Genomic DNA, 23,911 nt, shown 5'->3' with positions numbered 1-23,911 from the left:
ATAAGTACTAATTTAAATTAAAAGTGAACTTTAAAGTACCTCTTTTAACCAATAAGTCAAGTTTTTGTACTTAATTAGATAAAAAAAATTAAATACCAAATTGAACCTTAAAACCAAATTATAATACAAAATGAATAGCAAAAAAAAAGTTACATATTAAAATGAAAATATTATTATTAAATATTTAAATAAAGTATTTATTGATAGTTAATATTGTTATCATATATTAAAATATAAAATATTTAATGATAATAATTTTATGAATAACATCGCATTCCCGTGAAAACATTTAATGAATAAAAAATATTAACATAACTTTCTTGAAATTTTTATTGTTATATTTCAATATAAAAGAGCATGTGATTATGGGGGTTTAATAATTTCAATTTGATGCTAAAGCATGTTATATTACTGTTAAAATTTTGAATTTCTTTCTTTTTCTATATGTTTATTTTAGGAGGATAAAAAAAATCTTTTTCATGCTTAAACAGGCTGTTTTTGAGAATCAAAGCATGTGATATGTCTGCATAATTTTGATATAATATTTAATTATCAATTAATCTATAGCTTATATTATTATTTGATTGATAATAGTGGAAATCATACGTTAAAATTAAATAAATAAAACGCATGCCTTTCTTTCCATATCCTTGGTGTGCAATATTAATATATATTATATAAATCGTCAATCTGAATTTTAAAAATAATATTAATATTGTTTTTAATTTTATTGACCAGAAGCAAATGGAGAGGCAAATGCTATTGTACTTGGAAATTTAGAAATGAAATGAAATAATTATTTTCTAAATAGAAATACAACCATCAATGGAAATTTAGAAAAGTACCCACAGATTGATTGTGCTTTAGGGTATATTTGTTTGGTTGAAATTGGTTTTTTGGAAAATGAATTACTATAATTTGAATTATAGAAAATGAATTATATTTCTGAAAAACGTTTTCCGGAAAATGTTTTCCGTAAAATGAATTACATTTTTCTAAAAAACATCTGAAAAACGTTTTATGATGTTTAAAAGATGTTATTTAATTTTTTTTTTCAGTAATTGATGAGTTTTTTAAAAATTATTTATTACAAATATTAAATATAATAAATAATATTATTTATCATAAAACTTAATAATATTATTTTAAAATATTAAAATGATTTATTTATTATTAAATATTATTTTTATAATTATATTTTAAAAATATTAATTAGTATATTTTAAATATCTTTATTAAAATATTATTTTATTATTATATTAATATTAAATATATAAATAATATTATTAAATATTAAATATATAAAAAATTATTATATATTTATTAAAATAAAATTATAATATCTTATATTATTATAATATAATTGATTATTTTATTATAATATTTAAAATATATTATTATATTATTATAACTATTAATAAATATATTTTAAATATTTTAATAATTAATATTTTGATGAAAATGATATTAAAATATTTTATTAATATTAAATTAATAAAATAAAATTATTTTAAGTATTTATTCTTTGAAGTGAAAAGTTCAAAAATGAGTTACGAAAAATCAGACTGTAAGTCATTTTCTAAAAAAAAACAAAGGAAATTATGTTGACCAACCAGTTTTCCTCCAACCAAATACTAGAAAACATTTTCCGGAAAACGAATTACGTGAAACAAAACGGGAAAACATTTTCCGAAAAACGAATTACATAAAACAAATGTGGGATTTCGGGAAAAACTAATTCCGTAATTCATTTTACGGCAAACAAACATACTCTTAGCTTCAATTGTCTCAATATATACAACCATCATCTTCGATTTTGCATGGGCCAAGTAGGGATGATTGGTTCACTTATAATGGATAAACTAGAGGCATGAGTTTGGGATGAAACACGACCACGGGAACGGAGTTAGAACTCTAATTCAAGAAAAATAAAATATAAATAACAACAGAAAATGAGAGAGGTAAAATCAAAATAAATTAAAATTCTAAATTCTAAATAAATATCAATTATTATATATATTTTTAATAATAAAAAATTAGGAGACAGTAACCCAACCCAACACATAACTTCATCCCCTGAAAATGGGGATGACAAGTGAGAGAGATGTAAAGTAAATATAATAAAAATTATTGAAAAGATGATAAAATAGAAAAAATATATAATGAGGTGGATAACACGTGACTTCCACGTCTGTAAAAAAATTCATATTGGTAGTAATTTTTCATATTATCACATCGTTTGTGATTTAGTAATGGAGTGGTCAAAATAAAAGTAATGTCAAATTAAGTAATCAAATTTAATTTTTATAAAATTTAGTAACCAAAAACATGAGTAATATTAAAATTAAGTGATAAAAATTATATTTCAAACTTTTTTCCAATAATTTTTTTATTGGATTCAATAAAAACGTGTAAAATTTAATTGGATTATAGTCATAGTCGAGCTCTTAACAAAAAGAATTAATTTAAACTTATTTCCAATAATAATATTAACAAAATTAATCTTTCTTTCACCTATATTTCGAAGAAAAAAAATACTACGCAATAATGATACATTAAACTATTCTAGCAATAGATCCATCAAAGATTTATCTTAAAATGGTGAAATATTTAAATTATTAGATATTATGTTGTTAATTTTTTATTCTAAATAATTTATGATGTCAATCCAATTAAAAATCAATGGACAATGGGTAAATTTATTCATACTTATAAATATTAATATAAAAATATTTATTTAAATAATTTGTTTTCCGAAGATAAAAGGGTGGGGAAATGACCCATGAATGGGGCAGGAATGGCAGATGTAATGCACCATCCATAGATTTGCTTTCAAAATAAAATTGATCTCATCTTCCTCTTGTCAAATCTTATGACAAGCCATTCTATTGCCCTTTCTCACAGTTTATATTCATTATGTGGGCTAGATTTTTTAATTTTTTTAATTATATATTTTTTTGTTTATTGTAATTTCAAAAGATTAAAGGTATATTTTGATATTTGTACTTAAATTCTCGTGATTTGATTAGGTATTTAATTTTTTTTTTATTTTATTTAAAATTAAAATTTGATATTTCAATTGGAATTGGAATTTTTATTTAATTTGATATATGAAATTGGGTTTTTAATTTAAATTGGTTAAAATAATAAATATCAATTCAAATAAAAAAACCAAGTTCAAGTATCAATTTAAATAAATATCTTAAGTTCATATACTTATTGTCAAGAAATCAAGTTCAGATGTCAACTTACATTAAAAAATAGATATCAAATTGAATCTGAAATTAAGTTCAAGTATTTAATTGAAAAAAATAGATATCAAAATTAATCTTGAATTATACCAAAAAAATATTTTAATTCATTTCAATACTTCTCCATTTTTTATTTAAATAATTTAATTATAAATTATCGATCAGTTTAAATAGATGAGACGTTTGATCCTTTTAATAATATTCATAGTTTGAATTATACTATCATAAATAAAAAGTTAGATTATAAAGATCATTCTCATAACAACACATCTAAAGATTATAATACCTAACTTAAGTCAATCAATAAACGAAACCATATATTATTAAAAGGAACATTTTTATAATTGCCCTCTATCTTATTTTATTTTTCTCTTTTGTGTTTTATAATTGTCTTATTTAAATTTTTCTTTTAAAAAAATCAACAGCTTTTAGTAGGCACATTTTTTCTACCATTTTTTGAATTTTACAACAAAGTAAAATTTAACTTTTTAATGATAAAATTATCATTTTAATTTTTATTAAACACATTTTTTATACAAATATTTTCTTCCTAAAATTATGTGAAAAGTCAACAATGGACAATATAATTGGGATAGAGAGATTATTATATTTATATTATATTATAATTATTTTATCTCATTAGATTTTTTTTGTGTTTTAAAATATTATAAAAAGTCAATAAATAGTAACACTTATATTTTTATTTTTACCATTATATGTCTCATTCTTTTATACTTATCATGATATATCTGTCACTTTTTAAGATATTTTTTTTTTATTTTTATCATTTATATAACTCGACATATGATAAATTATATTATTTTATATTATATTTATGTTTAAGTGTAAGGTGGGCTAAAAAGATTGCTAAAAGCTTTGCATTGCATAGCTTGCACTACCCTAAACACTGGAAGGAGCTGATTATGAGATGACATTTCTCTCAACAAAAGCTTTTTACGATGAGAATTGAAAACTCATTAGTATCTTTGATTTCCTCAAAACTTTCAATTTATTTTTGGGTAAAGTATAGTAATGGTTACTGAATATTTCTGAAGCTTGCATTTAGGTCCCTCAACTTTTAAAACTTGATCCGTTTGCAATATGGTCCCGCACCTATGAAAATTAGGGTAAATCATATAAATGGTCACTGATCTTTTAGGCACTTGAATTTAGGTCTCCCAACTTTTAAAACTTACAAAACATTCCTCAATTTCATTATAAATCTCAAATTTCAAAGTAATTCAATTTCATTTTAAACCCTAAATTCCAAAATAATTAAATTACTTTCTAAACCCCAAATTCTAAAATACTTCAATTTAAGGAGAAATATAATAGATTATCTTTAAGAACGTGATAGCGTTTTGATTTTTTTACTTTTGTGAAGAGAAAAAAATACACTCCCTCCTCGTAAATGTAAATTTAGTGATCTTCAATAATTTAAATATAAAAAATGATTATGGAAGAAATTTAATAAAAAAATACAATCTCTCAATGAAAAAAATTAAGAATCAAAATCCCCAATTGACATCCTTATAATTTTTATTTATTTCAATTATAATTTATTTTTTTAATAGTTTGATGTAATTATAAGATAGTATTTATTCAAAAAAATTAATTTATTAACAATATAGATATACCCTACAAACACAATTGTTTGAATTTAAAACTTTTAAAGAAAATAACATTTTTTTACCTATATTAGAAAATTAAAAAATAGATCGTGCTAGAACTAAAAGAATACGTGAACGTGACCATGAAATAGAAAGTTTACGTATGTTACGAAAACATGGCACAAACCCCATCTCTTTTGAGTTGATTGTTATCATCAACTTAGGGTATATTATATTAAATTATTGATTTTTATTTTATTTTTGAAGTAGTCAACTTCAGTGTTTATTTTTTTATTGTGTTTTTTTATGATTTTATTAAATAATTTTTCTACAAAAAAATATTCGATGTAATAAGTAAATAAATATTTAATTATCATGGTAATATTTATATTTTAATTATAATAGAAATAATATAAAAATAAAATATATTTATACATCATTACTATAATTAACATAACTCGTATATAAAATTTTGACTCTGCTATTTATGTAGTCTTAATATTTATGTGAAAGATATAAAATATATTAGCACGTATGATTAGATATAAAAACATACACAAATAATCAGAAATATATTTATTTTTAAATAAATGAATTATTATCATATATTCTTACTATTGAAAAAAATTTCATGTCTTTAAATTAATATTAAAAAATTATCATATGTTTTTAAATATAAAAAGTAAATTAATTAATAATTTAGTGACATTGGCGTCGTTTATAAAAAGACAGAAATTGAAGTATTTTAGAATTTGAGTTTTAGAATGTAATTGAATTATTTTGGAATTTAGGGTTTAGAATGAAATTGAATTACTTTAGAATTTGTGGTTTAGAATGAAATTGAGAATTGTTTTGTAATTTTTAAAAGTTGGGGGACCTAAATTTAAGTGCTTGAAAAGTTTAGTGATCATTTATATAATTTACCCTAATATTCATAGGCCCTAATATTCATAGGTGCGGGGACCATATTGCAAATAGATTAAATGTTTGGGGACTGTATTGCAAGTTTTAAAAGTTGAAGGACCTAAATGCAAGTTTTGAAAATGTTCAGTGACTATTATTATAATTTACCCTTTATTTTTTTAACAATGTGATAAATAATTATTCTAGTTTAATCTATATTAACCCTTGAACTTTCTAACCTTTTTCTTTATTTTATTTTTACTCGTTGAAATGAAGTGACACTTTAAAATTGTTACACATGACACAAAATTAGAATACCACGTCATCAAAATAATGTGGTATAAATAAGGTTCAAAGACCAAATTGAGAAAAAATAGCAAGTTGAAGGACTAAAATCGTTTTATTCCCTAAAAAGGTATATACTCTGACAAGACCAACTCCAGTCTGGTTTGTTGCCATAGGAGTGAAGGTGTTATGTTTGTCTGACAATTTCGTTATAGGAACTAAAAATAAATAAATAAATAAAATAGTATAATGAAAGTCAATGACATGACTTTGGTCTTAACTTGGGCGGTGTTGTTTATTGCTTTACCTGCAATCTTTGTCACCTTCCACTTGTCTTTGTATTTTGAACTAATCCCAATATTTTCTCTCTTTTTTATTTATTGTTTTTTTTTTCTACTTTAGCAGTTGGCTTCCACTTTCTTTTTCTTACACTTTTCCCACTATCCCATGTTTGTTTCTCCATTTTCTTGCATTTTTCTTATTTATTGTCTTTCGTATTATTATTTTGATTTAATTATAAATTTTATCACTCAATTTTATTTTTATTCTTATTTAGGTCACTAATCCTCATTTTTTTAATTTATTATGAATTTTTGATTTGTTTTTATTTTGATCACCCGAATATTAAATAAAAAATGAAATAATAGCATGAGAGGTACATATGTCGATGTGAACTGATTTTTGTTAATTTTCAGACATTATTGTAATCATAAATTAATACATATTTAGTTTGGTCTCAAAACATGAGGTGGATTTACCCTAAACCCACCTACTCTCTCCTTTGATTTTTAGGGTTTAGCTTATTGAGTTATTCCTTTTGGCCAAATTACATTATAAAATTCTTGCACGAGCTCCTCGTGCTTCATGTTGAAGAATGAGTTGTAATTACACCATTTTTGCTGAGATTTGAAGGGGAAAAGAGACATTTTTTAAGGTTAAATGATGCGATTTTCATAGCTATGTGACTTTTGGCTAAATTATATTAATTCCTAGCATGTCTGTATGTGTTTGTGGTCCATTTTTCAAGGTCGTATGATATATATATATATATATATATATATATACACAGATGTGTAACCCTCTATTATTATTATTATTTTGTCAATCAATCATATCTGGTTTTTGCTTTGCAAGTTGTTTATTAGGTTTAAGAAGTCACCCCATTTTTCATGGGATAGAGAAGAAATAAATTGAAAAATATACATTTTTTTAGCGTGGATGTGTGAGGTAGGGCATAAAAATGGATCGATAGAGTAAATGAGGACGGTCGCCTTCGAATATTTTAAATTCTTATATATTTTATATATTTTTGTATATTTTTTTTATTAAAAATCTATTTTTATCTTCAAAATTTTTTATAAGTTCGTATTTCCTTAAAATTTTGTAAATTTGACACTAACATAAAATTATGTGTCCATCCTTAGTAAGACATGAATATGCATTTAATATATGTATATTTTATTTTTATCAATATTTTACAATTTATATTATGAATTAATATTTTTTTCTCTAATATCTTTTTCAAAGTTTAAATTTAGACTCTATTCTTAGAAGTATAATGCACAGTGACATATATTGGTAAAATAATTCGAGGAAATATATTAAATTTTCTTTTTTTTTCGAAAATTTTAAAAATGTAAAATATTTTTAAAATGGTATTCCCTTATCCATTTTCATGGTTCAATTACTAATTTATTAAATTTGTGAATTTTGCCACCAATGAAACCTATATATTTTTTTTGGATAAACCAGAATTTTATTACCCAAAATAACAAATTATGCTACAACCAAAACCAATCAGCAGACTGAACAAAATGAACAAGATACACAAAAAATCAGTGGTTGGTTATACAATTCCCCAAGCATTACAAAGGGCAAAATTAGTGCAATTTAGTCTATTAATAGGTTTCCCCCTAAGACGTATACCAACAACTTCGATAATTTCCTTAAGCAAATTGTCGGCAGTACGCGATCGGCCTTGGTACATTCTACGATTTTGTTCTTGCCACAGGAAGTAAATAAAAGCATTCCAAGAAATTTTCAAGATTGTGGTAGTAAGGGATTTCCCTTTCCACGTTAAGCACGCCCGAGAGACCATTGCTTCCCAAGTCAGAGCTGTGAAGGTCATTCCATTCAGTAGAAGAATAGATTTCCAGAGATCGACAGCCATAGGACAAATGGAAAACAAGTGATCCCTTGTTTCATTACAGTTTCTGCAATTTACACAAATAACAGCATTATTTATTCCCATTTTTTGTAGCCGATCACTGGTAGGTAACCTGTTCAAAATGGCCATCCAAACGATCAGGCTATGCTTTGGTATATGCATAGGATACCAAATGAGCCTGTGCCATTCAACTTTTGGCCGCTGTATCCGAATCTTGTCCCAAATTTCATTGGTGTGCAGTATGCCTGAAGTAATCAGAGGAAAAGCGATGGTCCTCATTTTGAGAATTCGGTTGATACACCAGCTGTTATTTCTCCCAGCTTCAAACTGCCAAAAGTTTCGGTGCTTAAAAACGTAATTATGGAGCCATGCCACCCAAAGAGAACCTTCGCCTGCAAGGATCTTCTTAATGAGACTAATAATGCAAGCCCTGTTCCAAATAGAAGTGTTTTTCAGCCCTAAACCTCCTTCAACCTTTGTAGAACAAATCTGATCCCGAAACCTATATATTTTCTTTAACTCGAAACGTAAGAAGGGTGGTTATAAATTTTAAAATTCGATCTTTTTAATAGTACGAGTTGATTACAATGCATTTTTAGAATTTTCTTAATCAATTGACACCGCTTACATACCTTGTAGATGCAACTACTCGAATTCATAATCTCTAAGAAAAATAACATTTTTTTACCATTAAAATAACTTGATAGGTTATTTAAAATTCGAATTTTAACTTTATGATAAGTGATTTTCTAAAATAGAGTGGTTAATCAAATTAAATCCGAAATTAATGTTAGATTGAGCAAGTCTACCATTATAGGCATGGGTGGAGTTGGAGGGGAGTTGGAGGGGAAACCAAAGGCAATTACAAGTAGCACGTGATTAAAGGCATTATATGAATGATTAAAACAATTTCAAGAAAAGGAAAGCTCTCTCCATCTTTGACTCGTCCTGGTTTTATGCTCTTTTCCTCCTCAATGTTGTTTGACATAGTCAAACACCCTAAGGCTTAGGGTCTCTAAGACTAGTCCACCCCCCTTTAGAGACCTCAAAATTTATGTACACATAAAACTAACATGCTCAAATTATAGCAAACTTCTTTCTCCTTACTATTGACATTCTCCCATTTGAAATTTGTAGGATGAAATATACCAGGTCACTAAAAGATGTTATAACAATTGTAAAAGTTGGATAAGTTTAATGACTATTTTATAATCGTTCAAAAAAAGTAACGATTGTTTTGTAACTCTTGAAAGTTTAGTGACTATGGTGATAATTTAAACATAATTCATTAGTGATCATTTAAACATAATTCAATGACTTTAGTATACTCTACCGTAAGTTTTGTTATAAAATATGATATTGTAAAGTTTAACCTTATATGATATTAAAATTGTTGAAATTTAACATATAAGCATCGATTGAAGTGGTAAGGTATAATATATTATTAACGAGAGAATTTAAGCTAAAATCTTATGGATCACATTCTTAAGAGATGTATACATGAATCTCAAGTATAAATCATATAACATACATGAATGATAGAAAAAAAAACATTTAAACTTGAATCTTTGTATTTTTTTTTTAAATATCGAGATCAATTAATCGTTCTTTATTTCGAATAAAAAATAATAATTCATTTAGAAGTATCGATTAATAAAAAGATCCAATCATATTGTACTTCTAGTTTCTTTTAATATTTAAAAATTATGAATCTCAATTATATCGAGTGAACGTAAAATCTTAAATAAATTACAATAATATATACTTATTAATATTCCTACCATATGAAATCTATGAAAAAGAAATATTCACCCACACATTAAAAAGAAGAAAACATCATCATCATCTTCTTTTGCCATAAAAGTAAAAAAGGGGGGATTTTTGAAACCCTAAAAGAAAAATGAAAAAGAAAGGAAGAGGGAGGCAAAAACAATAGAAACTGGTCCCCAAAAGTGGTTGAAATATTAAGCTATGGGAGTTGTCGTCTTCACTTAATAGTAATGGGCTGGACAGCATGTGTGAGGATTGAAGACAAAACAGTTGGTAGTTGCTTAGGTTTAGTTCCTTCTATTTCCAACAACTTTCACCAAATGGCAATTTGTTGGGCTCTCAATGGCTTCATCTTTAGGCCCAATTCTTTCCTTTTTTAACCATACAATCCATGTGATGCAATAATTAAAAATTGTTTAATTAATTAAATATTCATTAACATTTTGACGAGTATTAGGCTGAAATTAGATCTAATTGATTAATGAATAAAAAGCTAATAAATGTTATAGACAAAAAATGTGTAAAACGAATATCCAAAACAATGAAATTAGTTTTTCATTAAAGAGTGTATATATATTTATAATAATAAAAAATTAACTAAAAATGTTGAAATTATATATGATTTTTAGTGAAATGTACACTGTATACATAAACATTGGTTTTGTGTAATTGTATATATATATGAAGTTTTAATTTAATTTTTATATAATTTATATACAAGATTATTCTCATTAGAGGTTTGAGTTATATGCTTTTCTTTAACCTCTCGTATTGTTTCCTTCTGTTTGGTTAGTGAGAATATTTTATTAGTAAGAGAGAAATCATCCACCTTTCACAGTTCACATTGCAATAACCAATACCCAAAACCCAAGACCAACCAAATCATATCAATTTTCCCTTCACTTCTCCCTCACAAACACATCAAACCAAACCCCCCCCCCCTTTTCAACTCTCTTTCTTCCTTCCTCACACCAATCCTTTTTTTTCTTCGTTCATTTGATATTGTTCTCTCCCTTTATTTCCCTCCCTCCAAACACCCTTTTTCCTCTTCCTTCCTTTGATACAATCTCGACCCAGATTTTGTTTGGTTTGGTTTTTGATGGTTCATGTGTTGGAATTGAAATGGGAATGATGCCCATAAAGGAAGCATGAGCAAAAACCCCATTGATAACAATAACAACCAGAAAGACCAGGAATCGACCCAAGAAGAAGAATCTAAAGAAGTAAACGAAAGTCAAGGGGAAGAAGTGGTCGAAGTAAACGAAGAAGAAGAAGAAGAAGAGTATTTCTACGAATCCCTTGATCGCATTGCTTCTTCTAATTCTTGTTCCTGTTCTAACTCAACTTCACCTTCTTCCGACTCGGATTCCGACCCAATTACCCGTTCCAGCAATGCCCGCCACCCATTCCCCGTCCCGAAATTCCCCATGGCCGTTTCCAAGTTTGACATCTGGATCTCCGAACCCGCCTCCGTTTCCGAAAGAAGAAGCCGGCTGCTCCGTGAAATGGGACTCAGCCGCGACCCGGGTCTTTCCCGGACAAGACTCGGCTCGGAAACGGAAGTGGGTCCGGTACAAGAATTGGGTGCTGGCGATGCTAGAGGGAGAGGACTCGAGTTTGAGAGAAGATCAGTTTCGTCGGATCGTTTGGTAAAAAAAGAGTTAGAGGGGCAAGATCATAGTTCTTCTGGAATTGTACGATCGAAATCAAATGGTGATTGTAATGAGCTTTCTGTTTCTTCTTCGATTCTCTCCGTTGCTTTGTCTTTTGTAAATAATAATAATACTGAATGCGATCGTATTAATGTTGCGGCTCCTAACTTAAGAACCTGTGAAAGCAATGGATCTATGTGTAATAAGCCGCCCACTGGGCGGAGTAGCAAGAGTATGAATGGGGAACTTGGGTCTAAATCATTTGATGGCGGAGATGCGATGGCGGAGAATCCCAGTGAACAAGTGTGTACCATTAAGAACCTTGATAATGGAAAAGAGTTTGTAGTGAAGGAGATTAGAGAAGATGGGATGTGGAACAAGTTGAAGGAAGTTGGGACCGGGAGGCAGTTGACCATGGAGGAGTTCGAGATGTGCGTCGGGCATTCGCCTATAGTTCATGAACTGATGAGGCGGCAGAATGTGGAAGAGGGTAATAATAAGGATAGTGCAGATTTGAATGCCTATGGTGCTGCTGCTGCTGATGTTTCCAAGTTTAAGAAGAAAGGGGGTTGGTTTAAGAGCATGAAGAGTGTTGCTGGTAGTGTGACCGTGATGGGTCATAAGGAAAGGCGTAGTAGCGATGAGAGGGATACGGCATCGGAGAAGGGTGGGAGGAGATCAAGTTCGGCACCGGATGATAGCCAGGATGTTTCGTTTCATGGGCCAGAGCGAGTGAGGGTGAAGCAGTATGGGAAATCATGTAAAGAACTCACTGCTCTTTACAAAAGTCAAGAGATTCAAGCCCACACTGGGTCTATTTGGAGCATTAAGTTTAGTTTGGATGGAAAATACCTTGCTAGCGCTGGTGAGGATCGTGAAATTCATGTGTGGAAGGTAGTTGAGTCGGAGAGGAAAGGGGAATTGTTGATGGAAAAGGCCGATGATGTGAATTTGAACTTTCTGCTTGTGGCTAATGGATCTCCGGAAACAACTCTATTGTCCCCAATTTCGGATCACCATCCTGAGAATAAGAGAAGAGGAAGGTCGTCTATAGGCCGAAAGTCATTGAGCTTGGACCACATTGTGGTGCCAGATACTGTTTTTGCGCTTTCAGATAAACCTTTTTGTTCTTTTCGAGGACATTCCGATGATGTGCTCGACCTCTCATGGTCCAAATCTCAGGTTAGTCATCATTCTTTAATGCTCTATTGTATGTTGAGAAATATGTACCAATATAGAGTGATTAGTTTTATCATTATTGAGCTTTCCTTTTAACAAGCATTTGTGTTATATTTACCTGCTAGCCGAAGTAGACAGAGAATGCATTTTTGTTTTTTCTCTTCTAAATTGTGCTGTGTGAGACAGATTTCTTGATCAAATTTTGGTGGCAAATTGAAACTCAGAGCCAGGGCTTTTGTGTACAATGCATTTAATGAAATGTTATATATGAAAAAGGCACAACTTATTTGTGTAAATGTGAATTTCATCAAAATGCAAGAACTACTGCCATTTCTTGTGTGTTCACTCCATGAGGAAATAAATGGTCAATATGTTACTTGTCTCCATGCTTTTCTTGACAAAACTGTAATTTGTCACCTTTACCCGCAAAGGATCCACGAAATACCAAAATGTAGTAGAATTTCTTCTAAATTGGTTAGCAAACAAGAAGTAGAAATTTGTGTACATGGTGAAGTATTAAATATGTCTAGGTCTTGAGTTCTGGGAACCAAAAATCATAATTCTTGCTGTTTATTTTTGTAGGCTGTATTTTGGTTCATGAAGGAAATGATCTAACAAGTTCACTACACATTTTTTTCCGTCATGTGCAACATGAGCATTATTGAAAAGTATACATTCACATTGTTGACTTACATAGCTTTCTATTTGTTTAAAGAGTGAATTTTCTGGCGAGAGGCTTGATCTTTCTATTGGATGTGTCTTTATCCCTTTTCTATGGTCTTGGTTATAGTCTTTGATGCCTTCTTCCTTTGCCAAGGATTTTGGCGAAGGTTGCCAAATGATGCCCTTAATGTACCTTGTATAACTCATGAATGTTACTGTTTCTGATTATATACTCTTTCAGATCATCAAGAGACTATTTTCGAGTTTTGCACATCTTTAATATTGAGTTAAAATATTAGAAATGCTAATTTTTCTACCACCACAATTTTTGATAAAACACTCACAAATGTTATTGGCGTGTATCCATAATTGAATGCCTTAAAAGTCCTTCAAATTTTGAAGTATGCTGAAGTCTTGTACTCGGTCTAGAATCTATGTTTTCCTTTTCTATTTGCAGGAAGCTTCTCGAGAGGTTATTGTGAAAACTTTGTTATGAATGTTTGTTTCCAGCTTCACTGCTTCATGAACCCATAAATTGCAGGAGTATATTCTGGCAAACATTTTTCTATTTTTTCTTTTCAGCAATTGCTCTCATCTTCAATGGACAAAACAGTGAGGCTTTGGGACTTGATTAGCAAGACTTGTTTGAGAATATTTTCACACAGTGATTATGGTAAGTAAATTGTAAATTTCATGCCTTCAATTTGATCCCCTCTTTTTTTTTTTTGATAAAAAGTTACTCTTCCCTCAGGAAGTGGTGGTAAATGTTATGAAACTTACCCATTTTCATAGTTGTAATAAGCTATGTATTAGTTGGAAAAAAAGTAAGACTCCTTTAAGCGTTCTTAGTGTAGATTCAATGGAACCAGCAATTCGAAGGTCCACCATGAAAGTAATATGTTGTTATTTATTTATCATGTTCTGTCTCGTGAAATAGGTTTATGTATTGCTAATCATGCATCATTTTTTTGTGTGGATCTGCCTTGACACAGTAACTTGCATCCAGTTTAATCCAGTTGATGATAGATACTTCATTAGTGGATCACTAGACGCTAAAGTACGCATATGGAGCATTCCTGATCGTCAAGTCGTCGATTGGAATGATCTGCATGAAATGGTCACTGCTGCTTGTTATACACCTGATGGCCAGGTTGGGCAATGATCAATGTTGAGTTCATTCTATGTAACATACAGTTTTTTGCTCATGGAACTTGTAATTGTTTTGAAGGGTGCACTGGTTGGCTCATACAAAGGAAGCTGCCGCTTATACGATACTTCAGGTACAAGTTCATGAATTCTATCAACTCTGTTGTGCCTGCATACGGTTCATTTGCCACGGAAGTTTTCTTAAACGTTTGCATGTATGCATTTTCTCCAGAGAACAAGTTACAACCAAGAAGTGAAATCAATTTGCAGAACAAAAAGAAGAAATCTCATCATAAGAAAATTACAGGTTTCCAGGTAATCCATATGGAAGGAAAGCATAAATCCTTTTCTAGTTGAATTAGATATTCTTTACTCGAATCTATTACATATTTCTTGACGTCATGTGTTCACTTTATTCTTCCTCAATTGGTTGCTTTCTCGCAACAGTTTGCACCTGGAAGTTCATCGGAAGTACTCATCACATCAGCAGATTCTCGAATACGTGTTGTTGATGGATCTGATTTAATTCACAAGTTTAAAGGTAATTCATCATATTTGTACAATATAAATATAAATGCAAGGATGGTCGAATTTGAAAAGGATTGACCATAGATGATAGTGATTTTCGATGAGAGCTAGGAAGTAGGGAAGACTGAGGATGACTCTTCATATTCGTACGTACGTCAACTATATAGAGATGGTATGTACTGGTGTATCATGGTCTGCATATCAACTCTTTAGAGTTGTTTTTTCGGTTTTAGATTTGGATGCTAACTTTGTTTGTCCTTGAAAAAGTTTAATCATTGTCGTCAAGTATGTATTGATAAACAGTTCTGGAGTTGTGCTGATTCAGCTGAAGTTGCTGTTGATTTCGGAACAGGATTTCGGAACACAAACAGCCAAATCTCAGCTTCTGTTACGGCAAACGGAAAGTATGTTGTCTCTGCTAGCGAGGACTCTTATGTTTACGTGTGGAAACAAGAAGCAGAATCACGGCCTAGCAGAAACAAAGGAGTCACCAGAACATTTTCTTATGAACATTTTCACTGTAAAGATGTATCTGTGGCCATCCCTTGGCCAGGCATGGGTGACACATGGGGACTTGGAGATTCTCAGTTGAATGATCAAAATTCTTTTGAGGACCATATAAACAAAGTTTCAACAGCCAATCATCCTCCTACACCCGTTGAGGAGTACAGTGGAAATGAGGGTTTGTTATCAGCATCTGGGTGCACCAATAGCCCTCTCCACGGAATCATTTCTAGTGCAACCAATAGCTACTTCTTCGACAGAATCTCGGCTACGTGGCCAGAGGAGAAGCTTCTTTTCGCAACTCGGACCAGGAGCCCCAAGATCAGTGTGGACTTCTCCCCTGGTGTAAACCCAAACATCTCAGCCTGGGGTATGGTGATTGTGACTGCCGGACTACGAGGTGAGATCAAAACTTTCCAAAATTTTGGATTGCCGGTTCGAATCTAACGAGCTTAAGAAAGAAAATGGTAGGGAACATCAAGGGCCATTTGGTGAACTCGTGTACAGAGAGTGAGTTATTGGTTGCGATTAGTAATATTAGCTGAGTTTCATTCCTTTCTTTGTGCCTCTGCTCATTGGGCGTGGGAGAAATGGAAAAACCACTCCATTTGAGCAATGAGGAAAGTATAGATTTTGTTCAGAGAAAAAAAAACTACACCATGAATTTAGATACAGATGTATTTTCTGATATCAGAAATTGTAGAGTTAAGATGATAGGGCGAAAAGCCTATTGAATTGAAAATGAAATTCTTTTACAATTCGTTTTCTTCACTCAATTCTTATTGTCTTGAACAACATTTAACACGCTAACATGGAAGTCTTTTCATACAAGAAACTCAAGAAAAATATGTTGAATGCAACTTAAATTTCATTAAGGGAATCTCGCCTGAGATGGTTCGACCATGTCGAAAAGTAGATAAGTCATTCCTCCTATACCTTCAAAGAGTGACTACGATGATCACCTCCATGCATCTTCCTTCTGTTACGAGTTTCTCTGATCTATCGGACAGGAAGGAAGCATATACTTTGGCCCTATATAAATATTCCGCATTGCCAGTCAATCGATGCAGTGAAAGGAACACACAGGCATTCCTGGTTATACCATGACAGATTCAAACTCGCTTAAACAAACAACGCTTCCAAACTATCTCTCCGGAATCCAATGCCATTTGTAGAAAGTCCTTGTCTCCGGAAACCTGTCTATTTACAGCATCGTACAGAAAAGGGTCCTGGGATACTGCAATTACTTTCCAAACAATTTGTAAGGGAAAAATGTAGGGTGACAAGGCGTACCTCTGCTGCTGTTACAATGGTAATTGTGATCCTAGGAGCATTGTCTATTTACACTTATCTAGCGATCTTAAATCAGTCCTAACTATATGTGCGTGTGTGTGATGGAGAAATGATATATACATATTTTCGAAGCCCCTTTGCACTCATTATGGCCCGCCATTGGATAAAGCCTACAATACAACAAAGACGTACATTTAAAGCTAGTGACTGCTGTTTCGCAACTAAAATGACTTTGAATATTCTTTTGTTTACCAAGGAAATGACTTTGAATATTCAAACAAGCTTTCCTATAAATGCAGATATTTTAGATGCTCTTCAATATTATATAATAGATAGAGCCGATTAAGCTAACAATCATGGGGTTTCGTTGTATGTTCATGAAGCTTGCTCTGTTTTCTATTAAGCTAACAATCATAGCAACTTCAGTTGCAGCTCAAGCAAAACCTGGGTGCCAAACCCACTGCGGCAATATCACCATCCCTTACCCTTTCGGAACAGGCAGTGCCGAATGTTTTGTCAACGAGAGCTTTTTCATAACACCAGTTTCGACCTTCCAAGAGCGTTCTTAACCACCACCGACATCAAAGTCCTCCACATCTCCGTTGATGGTTATTTGCGAATCCGTTATCTGGTGGGCTATGACTGTTATAATTCATCGGGAAGTAGCAGTTTTTTCAACGCGGGGTTTATGCTCGAAAAAATCTACATATCTCATACGAGAAACAAGTTCACGACCATCGGTTGTGACACCTACGCTTACATCGAGGGCTTCGTCGCGCGGACGTATCCAACCAGATGCATGTCGTTTTGTTACGACACGGCTGAAGTCATAAACGGATCTTGCTCTGGCATCGGTTGCTGCCAGATTGATATCCCTAAAGGAGCGACGGATTATAGATTAAGTTTCGATAGCTATTGAAGTCATTCCAAAGTGTTGAGCTTCAATCCTTGCAGCTATGGATTTGCGGTGGAAGATGGAGTGTGTTACTTCTCTCTGTCTCATTTTATATAACAGTAATTAAATAAATTGAATGAAAAAAATATCGAAATCGAATAAACTCAAAAGACTCAGATAAATCGATTGTTTGCATTATCAATGATAGTTTGATCAGTTTACAGAAATATGGTAGCGCACACGATTAAATCTATTATACAACACGAGTGATAAGTGAGGATTCAACAAGTAAGCATAAATGTTAGAAGTCATGAAGCAGTTCTTCAAACTCTACCTCGTATAAGTCACCTTCTTCCCGTCGGAATTTCACCATTGCCCGCAATCCTTCTAATTCAGACGAAACTTCCTTCATAGTTGGTCTTTCTTCTCCCTTCACTCTCACGCATCTCCTAGCTAAAGTTGCCACTTCCATGAGCTGCTCAATGTTTCTATCGTCCACTATTCGTCCATCGATAATATCCAGCAATCGTTCCTCTTGCATCACAGAATCAAAGTACAGAGACAAATTCCTCTCGTGTTCTGGCCTGTCGAACGAAACCGCTTTCAAACCGGTTAGTAATTCCACGAGAACAACCCCAAAGCTATAGACGTCACTCTTTTCCGTCAATTGACTTGTATAAAAGTATTCGGGATCCAAGTAGCCTAGTGTTCCCTGCACAAGTGTTGTTATATGTTCTTTATTCGAAGGGACCAATCTTGAAGCGCCGAAATCGGATACTTCAGCATTGTAGTTCTCGTCTAAAAGTATGTTGGTCAACTTGACGTCGCGGTGAATGATTGGCGGAGCCGCCGCAGAGTGCAAATAGGAAAGGGCTTCAGCCGCTTCCGTGGCGATTTTCAACCGAGCTCCCCATGGTATAACCGATGCATGATCCGTGCAGTGCAAATGATCAAAGAGGTTTCCATTTCTTACATATTCATAGACTAACAAAGGGACTTGTGCCTCCAAACAACATCCAAAGAGTTTCACCACATTTCTATGGTTGATTTGGGATAACACAATGACTTCATTAATGAATATTTGAACTTGGCTTTGATCTCCGATGATCGACTTTTTTATGGCGACGCTACGACCATCGGGCAATATTCCTTTGTAAACAGTACCCTGACCTCCTTGTCCGAGGATTCGACTCTGGTGGTAGTTGTTCGTCGCTCTCTTGAGTTCATCGACCGTGAAGATTCTAGCCGTCGCACCGTACTCTTCACCTTCCGAAAGCTTTTCCCGCAACAAAATCCCACCATTTTGCTGGAAGTTGTGATGTTTTAGTTTGCTGAGCTTTCTCTGCCTGACCCCCAAATACACCCATGAGCAGCATAGGAGTGAAACTAAGAGGCTTATGCATATACCTAGTGTACCGGCAACAATGGGGAAACGCTGCTTGGCTTTAGGGGTGCAGCCCGTTCCCGTTCTCCGGCCATCACCGTCAAAACCCTCCGGGCATGAACAACTATAGCTTCCAACAACATTATGACATATTTTGCTGCAAGGCTTTAGTGTCTCGCATTCATTAATATCTACAATTTTGGAGATGAAATTAAAATATTTAAAAGCTCAGAGATTAATTTAAAGACATATTTGAGGACGAAGATGCTATCTTTACCTTGGCAGCCATGGGAGAGGTAAGGGTTACCCTGAAAACCATGAAGACACCTGCACAAATATCCACCACCATTTTCTGGAACTATACAAGCACTGTTTTCCTTGCAAGCATAATTTTGTGGATCCATTCTAGCTTCTCTGCAACTTTCGTTCCCAATTGTCCAATCAATAATAATGGGGAACTTCTTTTTGCTGAAATTATGGTCGAGAAAATGTGATAGAGAGAAGTCATAGACTCCATCTTCCACTGCAAATCCATAGCTGCAAGGATTGAAGCTCAACACTTTGGAATGACTCCAATAGCTATCGAAACTTAATCTATAATCCGTCACTCCTTTAGGGATATCTGTCTGGCAGCAGCCGATGCCGAAGCACGATCCGTTCACTACATCTGCCTCGTCGTAACAAAACGACACGCATCCGGTCGAGTACGTCCGCCCGACGAAACCCTCGACGTAAGCGTAGGTGTCGCAGCCGATGGCCGTGAACTTGTTTCTCGTGTGAGATATGTAGAATTTTCCGAGCGTGAACCCCGCATTGAAATAGCTGCTACTTCCCGATGAATTATAACAGTCGTAGCCTACAGGATATCGGATTCGCAAATAACCATCGACGGAGACATGGAGAACTTCGATATCGGTGGTGGTTAAGAACGCTCTCGGGGGGTGGAAACTGGTGTTACAACGAATGAAAAAGCTCTCATTGATGTAACATTCAACACTGCCTGTTCCAAAAGGGTAAGGGATGGTGATATTACCGCAGTGGATTTGGCAGCCAGGTTTTGCTTGAGCTGCAACTGAAGTTGCCATGATTGTTAGCTTAATAGAAAACAGAGCAAGCTCCATGAACGTACAACGAAAACTCATGACTTTGTTTTTTTAATCGGATATATCTATGCTATAACAATGAAGAACATCTAATTATGTGTTACTAATTTATAGGAAGAGAGTTGTAGCCTTTACTTTCTGTGTGAGCTTACTGCGTGTTCCTCTGGCCTATGAATTTATTGGTGGAGCTTCCCTTGAACCAGTCGCAGAGAACATTAACAGTCATTTTACTTGGGAAGCAGCAGTCATGGTTATTAGCTAGGTTAGCGTAATCCAAACGAAAGGTTCAAGTATGGCAATAGCTTTCGTCTTTATTGCATTGTAGTCCGTCTTTCTCTTCTCTTCTCTCTCTCTCTCTCTCTCTCTCTATATATATATATATATATATATTTTTGACTACTTAGTTTTTCTGGATTATTTCTCAAAAGCTCAATAGAAAATTTTGCAACTAGTGTTTTGCATATGAGATTAACATAGCATTAAACATGTGGAATAAAATTCTTTAATACATGTGACATTGAAGCATTAGTGAAACATAGAAAAGAGTACTTAAAAGGGTAGAAGAATTTTGTTCAAATATTTGAGATAAACATTCGTGGAACAAATTATAGTGTTGTCCAATAAAATTATAATTTTTTAATTTTCATAATTATTTTTAAATTGCAATTTTCTTTTTTAATTTAATAAAATAAATTCTCTTTTTTAATTTAAATTTAAATTTTAAATGGAAAATTATAAAATCTATTGGGAGTTGCATTTGAATCCATTTGACAGCAGAGTTTGGACCTTATGGTTACAAACACAGAGATTTGGATTTTAGGTAAAACATGTGCAAATTGAATTGAAACTTTCCCCCACCAACTCTCTTTGATTATTAAGTTTTCTAGGAAAATACCCTTACAAGTAAAAGGCAAATGGCAAAAGTCACAAGAAAAGTAGAACTATAGTATTCAAGCTCATTATTTACAACACCAAAGAAACACCAAAAACACAGCATAGATAAAGTACCAAAACAAACCCTAGTGTTTGTTTAATCTCTGGAAGAAGTACAGATCCATGGCAACTTTGCAGCATATGTTTAGTTTCCCATTTTTTATTTTTTATTTGTATCATTAATGGGAACTCCAGTCAGTCCAGTTAGTTTCACTTCCCACACGTGGAATGCTGTTAACTCTAGAGTAAACATCAACCTTAAAATTAGCACCACAGATCACTCCTTCACTGTCAACCCTCGGCATCGCCCTGATTTTGTTCATCGGATGCTCAAAGCTCATCAGCCCTCCTTCACTGTGAAATATGAATCCTGAAGAACACGAGAAACATTTTCAAAACAGACTCATTTTTCAGATCTTGAACAGCAAATTAAGGGTATACCTTTTGGGAAAGGCGCAAATGATTTGGCACATCCTTCTTTGATGACCTCTAAATCATCAGATATCACCACGGAGCCATCAGCTGCGATTCCCCAGTACAGCTTAACACCACCATCAGAGCCCTGAGAGAAGAAAAAAATCGAAATTTTTGTTTGTTTGTAAGGATACCCTTCGGTTTAAATTTCGAAAATTTCAGCTTGGGGTGATGGTTTTTGTTTACCAGTGCAGCAAATACAGTTCCGGTTTTACTGTCGTAGAGAACAAAGGCAAAGGTACCATCAAGATCCTTGACCACCTGATCAGCAGGATAAGGACCCCTATCTCTCAAGGTCCTATAAGCTTCAATCACAAACATTGCCTCATTGCTCCCTTTTGAAAGCCCATATTGTCTATTCAACATGAACAGATTGTTCAAGCTCCCTAGGAAGAGGCAATATATGTCATCAAGCCCACAAAACAACCTGCAAAACAAGTGTCAAGGTGTTGATCTTTCGTAATTATGAGGTATTTTCTCATACAAAACGAGTTACCTCCGATTGATTGAAGGCTGGCTTTCGTGACAGACATAAGCCAAGACCGCAGCGTTGGCAACGCTCATGGAGAAAGTGCCGTGAGGGTGACGAGAAAGGAAATCATTTAGGGTTTCTTCAGGCTGTTTAGGCTTCTTTGTAGATTTATGAGAGGCTGGACTGTTCAGCTCCTCTGGTGGATTAGCAAATGCCTTGTGAAAAATAGCCAACATCTTCCCTGTTCTTTTTCTTTCTTTCAAAGTAACCCTCAATCCTTAAACCAGACACACAAGAATCTGATGAAAAATACAGTGAAAAGGGTGTAGAGATGGGTTTGAAGGGTTTTAATCGTATATTTATTCGATATTTTCACTGTGGTGGCAACATTATACCAATGTCTTCTTATCTTCTGAAATTTCTTTTGTTTTAGTTAGTATTTGTTTTCTGACATGACATTATCTATTGTCTCAAAGTGGAAACTGCTGGTTTGGTTTCCTTTCTTGTTCGCCATCATTGAGGGAATTCTTTGTTATTATTATTATTATTATTTTATCTATTGACAATCTCATTTGTTTAGCCATTAATTTGACGGGGTAAAACTTTCGAGATAATGTTATCGAATTTTTTATTTAAGGATATAACGTACTCCCAAGATTAATTGTTCAAATAGGGTGAATTGCACAGTATTGGCCGTAGGTCGCCATGCCTTCCGGGCGACCTACGGCGTGGCAGCTTCTCAGCATAGGTCGTCATGCCCTCCGGGCGACCTTGTAGGTCGCCATGCACGCCAGGCGACCTTGTAGGTCGCCATGCACGCTGGGCGACCATGTCCTGCGCCTTGCTCCCCGTTGCATGCTCGCTTGCTCCCCGTTGCATGCTCGCTTGCTCCCCACTGCATGCAGGAGACCTCTTCCGACGTGCATAGCGCATGCAAAGCTTCATCCTCTCGCCACAGCTCGTAGCAAAGCTTCATCCTCTCGCCACAACTCGTAGCAAAGCTTCATCCTCTCGCCACAGCTCGTATAGAACACTTTTATCGTGATTTCATTGCTGCATGTATGAGGGAGACAGGGGTGAGGGAGACAGAACCACTTTCGTCGTGATTTCAGCAGAATCACGGAGGAATTCGAGCCATTTACATGGCGACCTACAAGGTCGCACCGAGTGTATGGCGACCTATGATCTCGTTTGACTTGCATGGCGATCAATCCATGCACTGTATAATTCACACCATTTGAACAATTATTTCTTGAACAACATTATCACGTGAATTTTTTTTTTACAGTAATATCTCGTGAGTTTTGCCAATTTAACGGGTAGTTTAGGTTAGACTACAAACAGTGACAATAAGACTACGGAGATGCTGTGTCTGAAATAATTGCAAGCTTACATTATTAAGCACACTGTATGGTTTTGCAGGGGAAGACTTGGTAAAAACCTGAGAAACGTCAGAATCAAGTTGCAGCCAGGAAAATAAAAGCTCAGTGTACTCTTCTCTGATCTGTGGATTGATATCAATGGCACACCTTTCTTTTTAATATTTTAATTATTTTCCCTTCATGTACTTTCAAGTTTGAACCTCCATAATCACTTTGTTTTTTATTTTGATAATTATAAATAATTTATTTATTAATTTTGATAATTATAATCATCAAAATAAATAAATAAATTGTGATGATTATAAATAATTTATATA

At 33.1% G+C, this 23,911-nt stretch overlaps 3 protein-coding genes across 3 annotated transcripts; 1 reads left to right on the top strand and 2 right to left on the bottom strand.

Annotated features, from left to right (window-relative positions):
- The first annotated feature begins 10,925 nt into the window (after nucleotides 1–10,925).
- Nucleotides 10,926–16,429, top strand: LOC120160139. Its single transcript, XM_039170576.1, has 7 exons — nucleotides 10,926–12,820; nucleotides 14,063–14,153; nucleotides 14,473–14,630; nucleotides 14,709–14,760; nucleotides 14,859–14,941; nucleotides 15,074–15,167; nucleotides 15,507–16,429. Exons 1-7 carry the CDS (start codon nucleotides 11,135–11,137, stop codon nucleotides 16,103–16,105), a joined length of 2,763 nt encoding a protein of 920 aa, XP_039026507.1. The 5' UTR covers nucleotides 10,926–11,134; the 3' UTR covers nucleotides 16,106–16,429.
- Nucleotides 16,430–18,147: 1,718 nt separating this feature from the next.
- LOC120160621 (wall-associated receptor kinase 2-like) lies at nucleotides 18,148–20,461 on the bottom strand. Its single transcript, XM_039170992.1, has 3 exons — nucleotides 20,421–20,461; nucleotides 19,508–20,355; nucleotides 18,148–19,421 (listed from the first exon to the last, which is right to left on the bottom strand). Coding segments are annotated over exons 1-3 (2,124 nt in total). The 5' UTR covers nucleotides 20,423–20,461.
- A 947-nt stretch (nucleotides 20,462–21,408) lies between these two features.
- Nucleotides 21,409–22,475, bottom strand: LOC120160605 (stem-specific protein TSJT1-like). The gene is made up of 4 exons (XM_039170981.1): nucleotides 22,237–22,475; nucleotides 21,927–22,167; nucleotides 21,708–21,828; nucleotides 21,409–21,636 (listed from the first exon to the last, which is right to left on the bottom strand). Exons 1-4 carry the CDS (start codon nucleotides 22,446–22,448, stop codon nucleotides 21,446–21,448), a joined length of 765 nt encoding a protein of 254 aa, XP_039026912.1. The 5' UTR covers nucleotides 22,449–22,475; the 3' UTR covers nucleotides 21,409–21,445.
- Between the last annotated feature and the right edge of the window lie 1,436 nt (nucleotides 22,476–23,911).

This window comes from Hibiscus syriacus, unplaced genomic scaffold, assembly GCF_006381635.1.
Source record: "Hibiscus syriacus cultivar Baekdansim isolate YM2019G1 unplaced genomic scaffold, ASM638163v2 tig00111392_pilon, whole genome shotgun sequence".
In the NCBI taxonomy this organism is placed as follows: Eukaryota; Viridiplantae; Streptophyta; class Magnoliopsida; order Malvales; family Malvaceae; genus Hibiscus; species Hibiscus syriacus.
This window is presented reverse-complemented; position numbering and strand designations above follow the sequence as displayed.

Coding starts and splice junctions, on each gene's coding strand:
- LOC120160621 (XM_039170992.1), bottom strand. Junction 19,422..19,507: donor CCTCTCCCATGGCTGCCAAG/GTAAAGATAGCA, acceptor CCAAAATTGTAG/ATATTAATGAATGCGAGACA.
- LOC120160139 (XM_039170576.1), top strand. CDS start 11,135: ATGAGCAAAAACCCCATTGATAACAATAACAACCAGAAAGACCAGGAA. Junction 14,154..14,472: donor ATTTTCACACAGTGATTATG/GTAAGTAAATTG, acceptor GCCTTGACACAG/TAACTTGCATCCAGTTTAAT. Junction 15,168..15,506: donor TTTAATTCACAAGTTTAAAG/GTAATTCATCAT, acceptor ATTTCGGAACAG/GATTTCGGAACACAAACAGC.
- LOC120160605 (XM_039170981.1), bottom strand. CDS start 22,448: ATGTTGGCTATTTTTCACAAGGCATTTGCTAATCCACCAGAGGAGCTG. Junction 21,829..21,926: donor GAACTGTATTTGCTGCACTG/GTAAACAAAAAC, acceptor TTCTTCTCTCAG/GGCTCTGATGGTGGTGTTAA. Junction 21,637..21,707: donor ATTTGCGCCTTTCCCAAAAG/GTATACCCTTAA, acceptor CGTGTTCTTCAG/GATTCATATTTCACAGTGAA.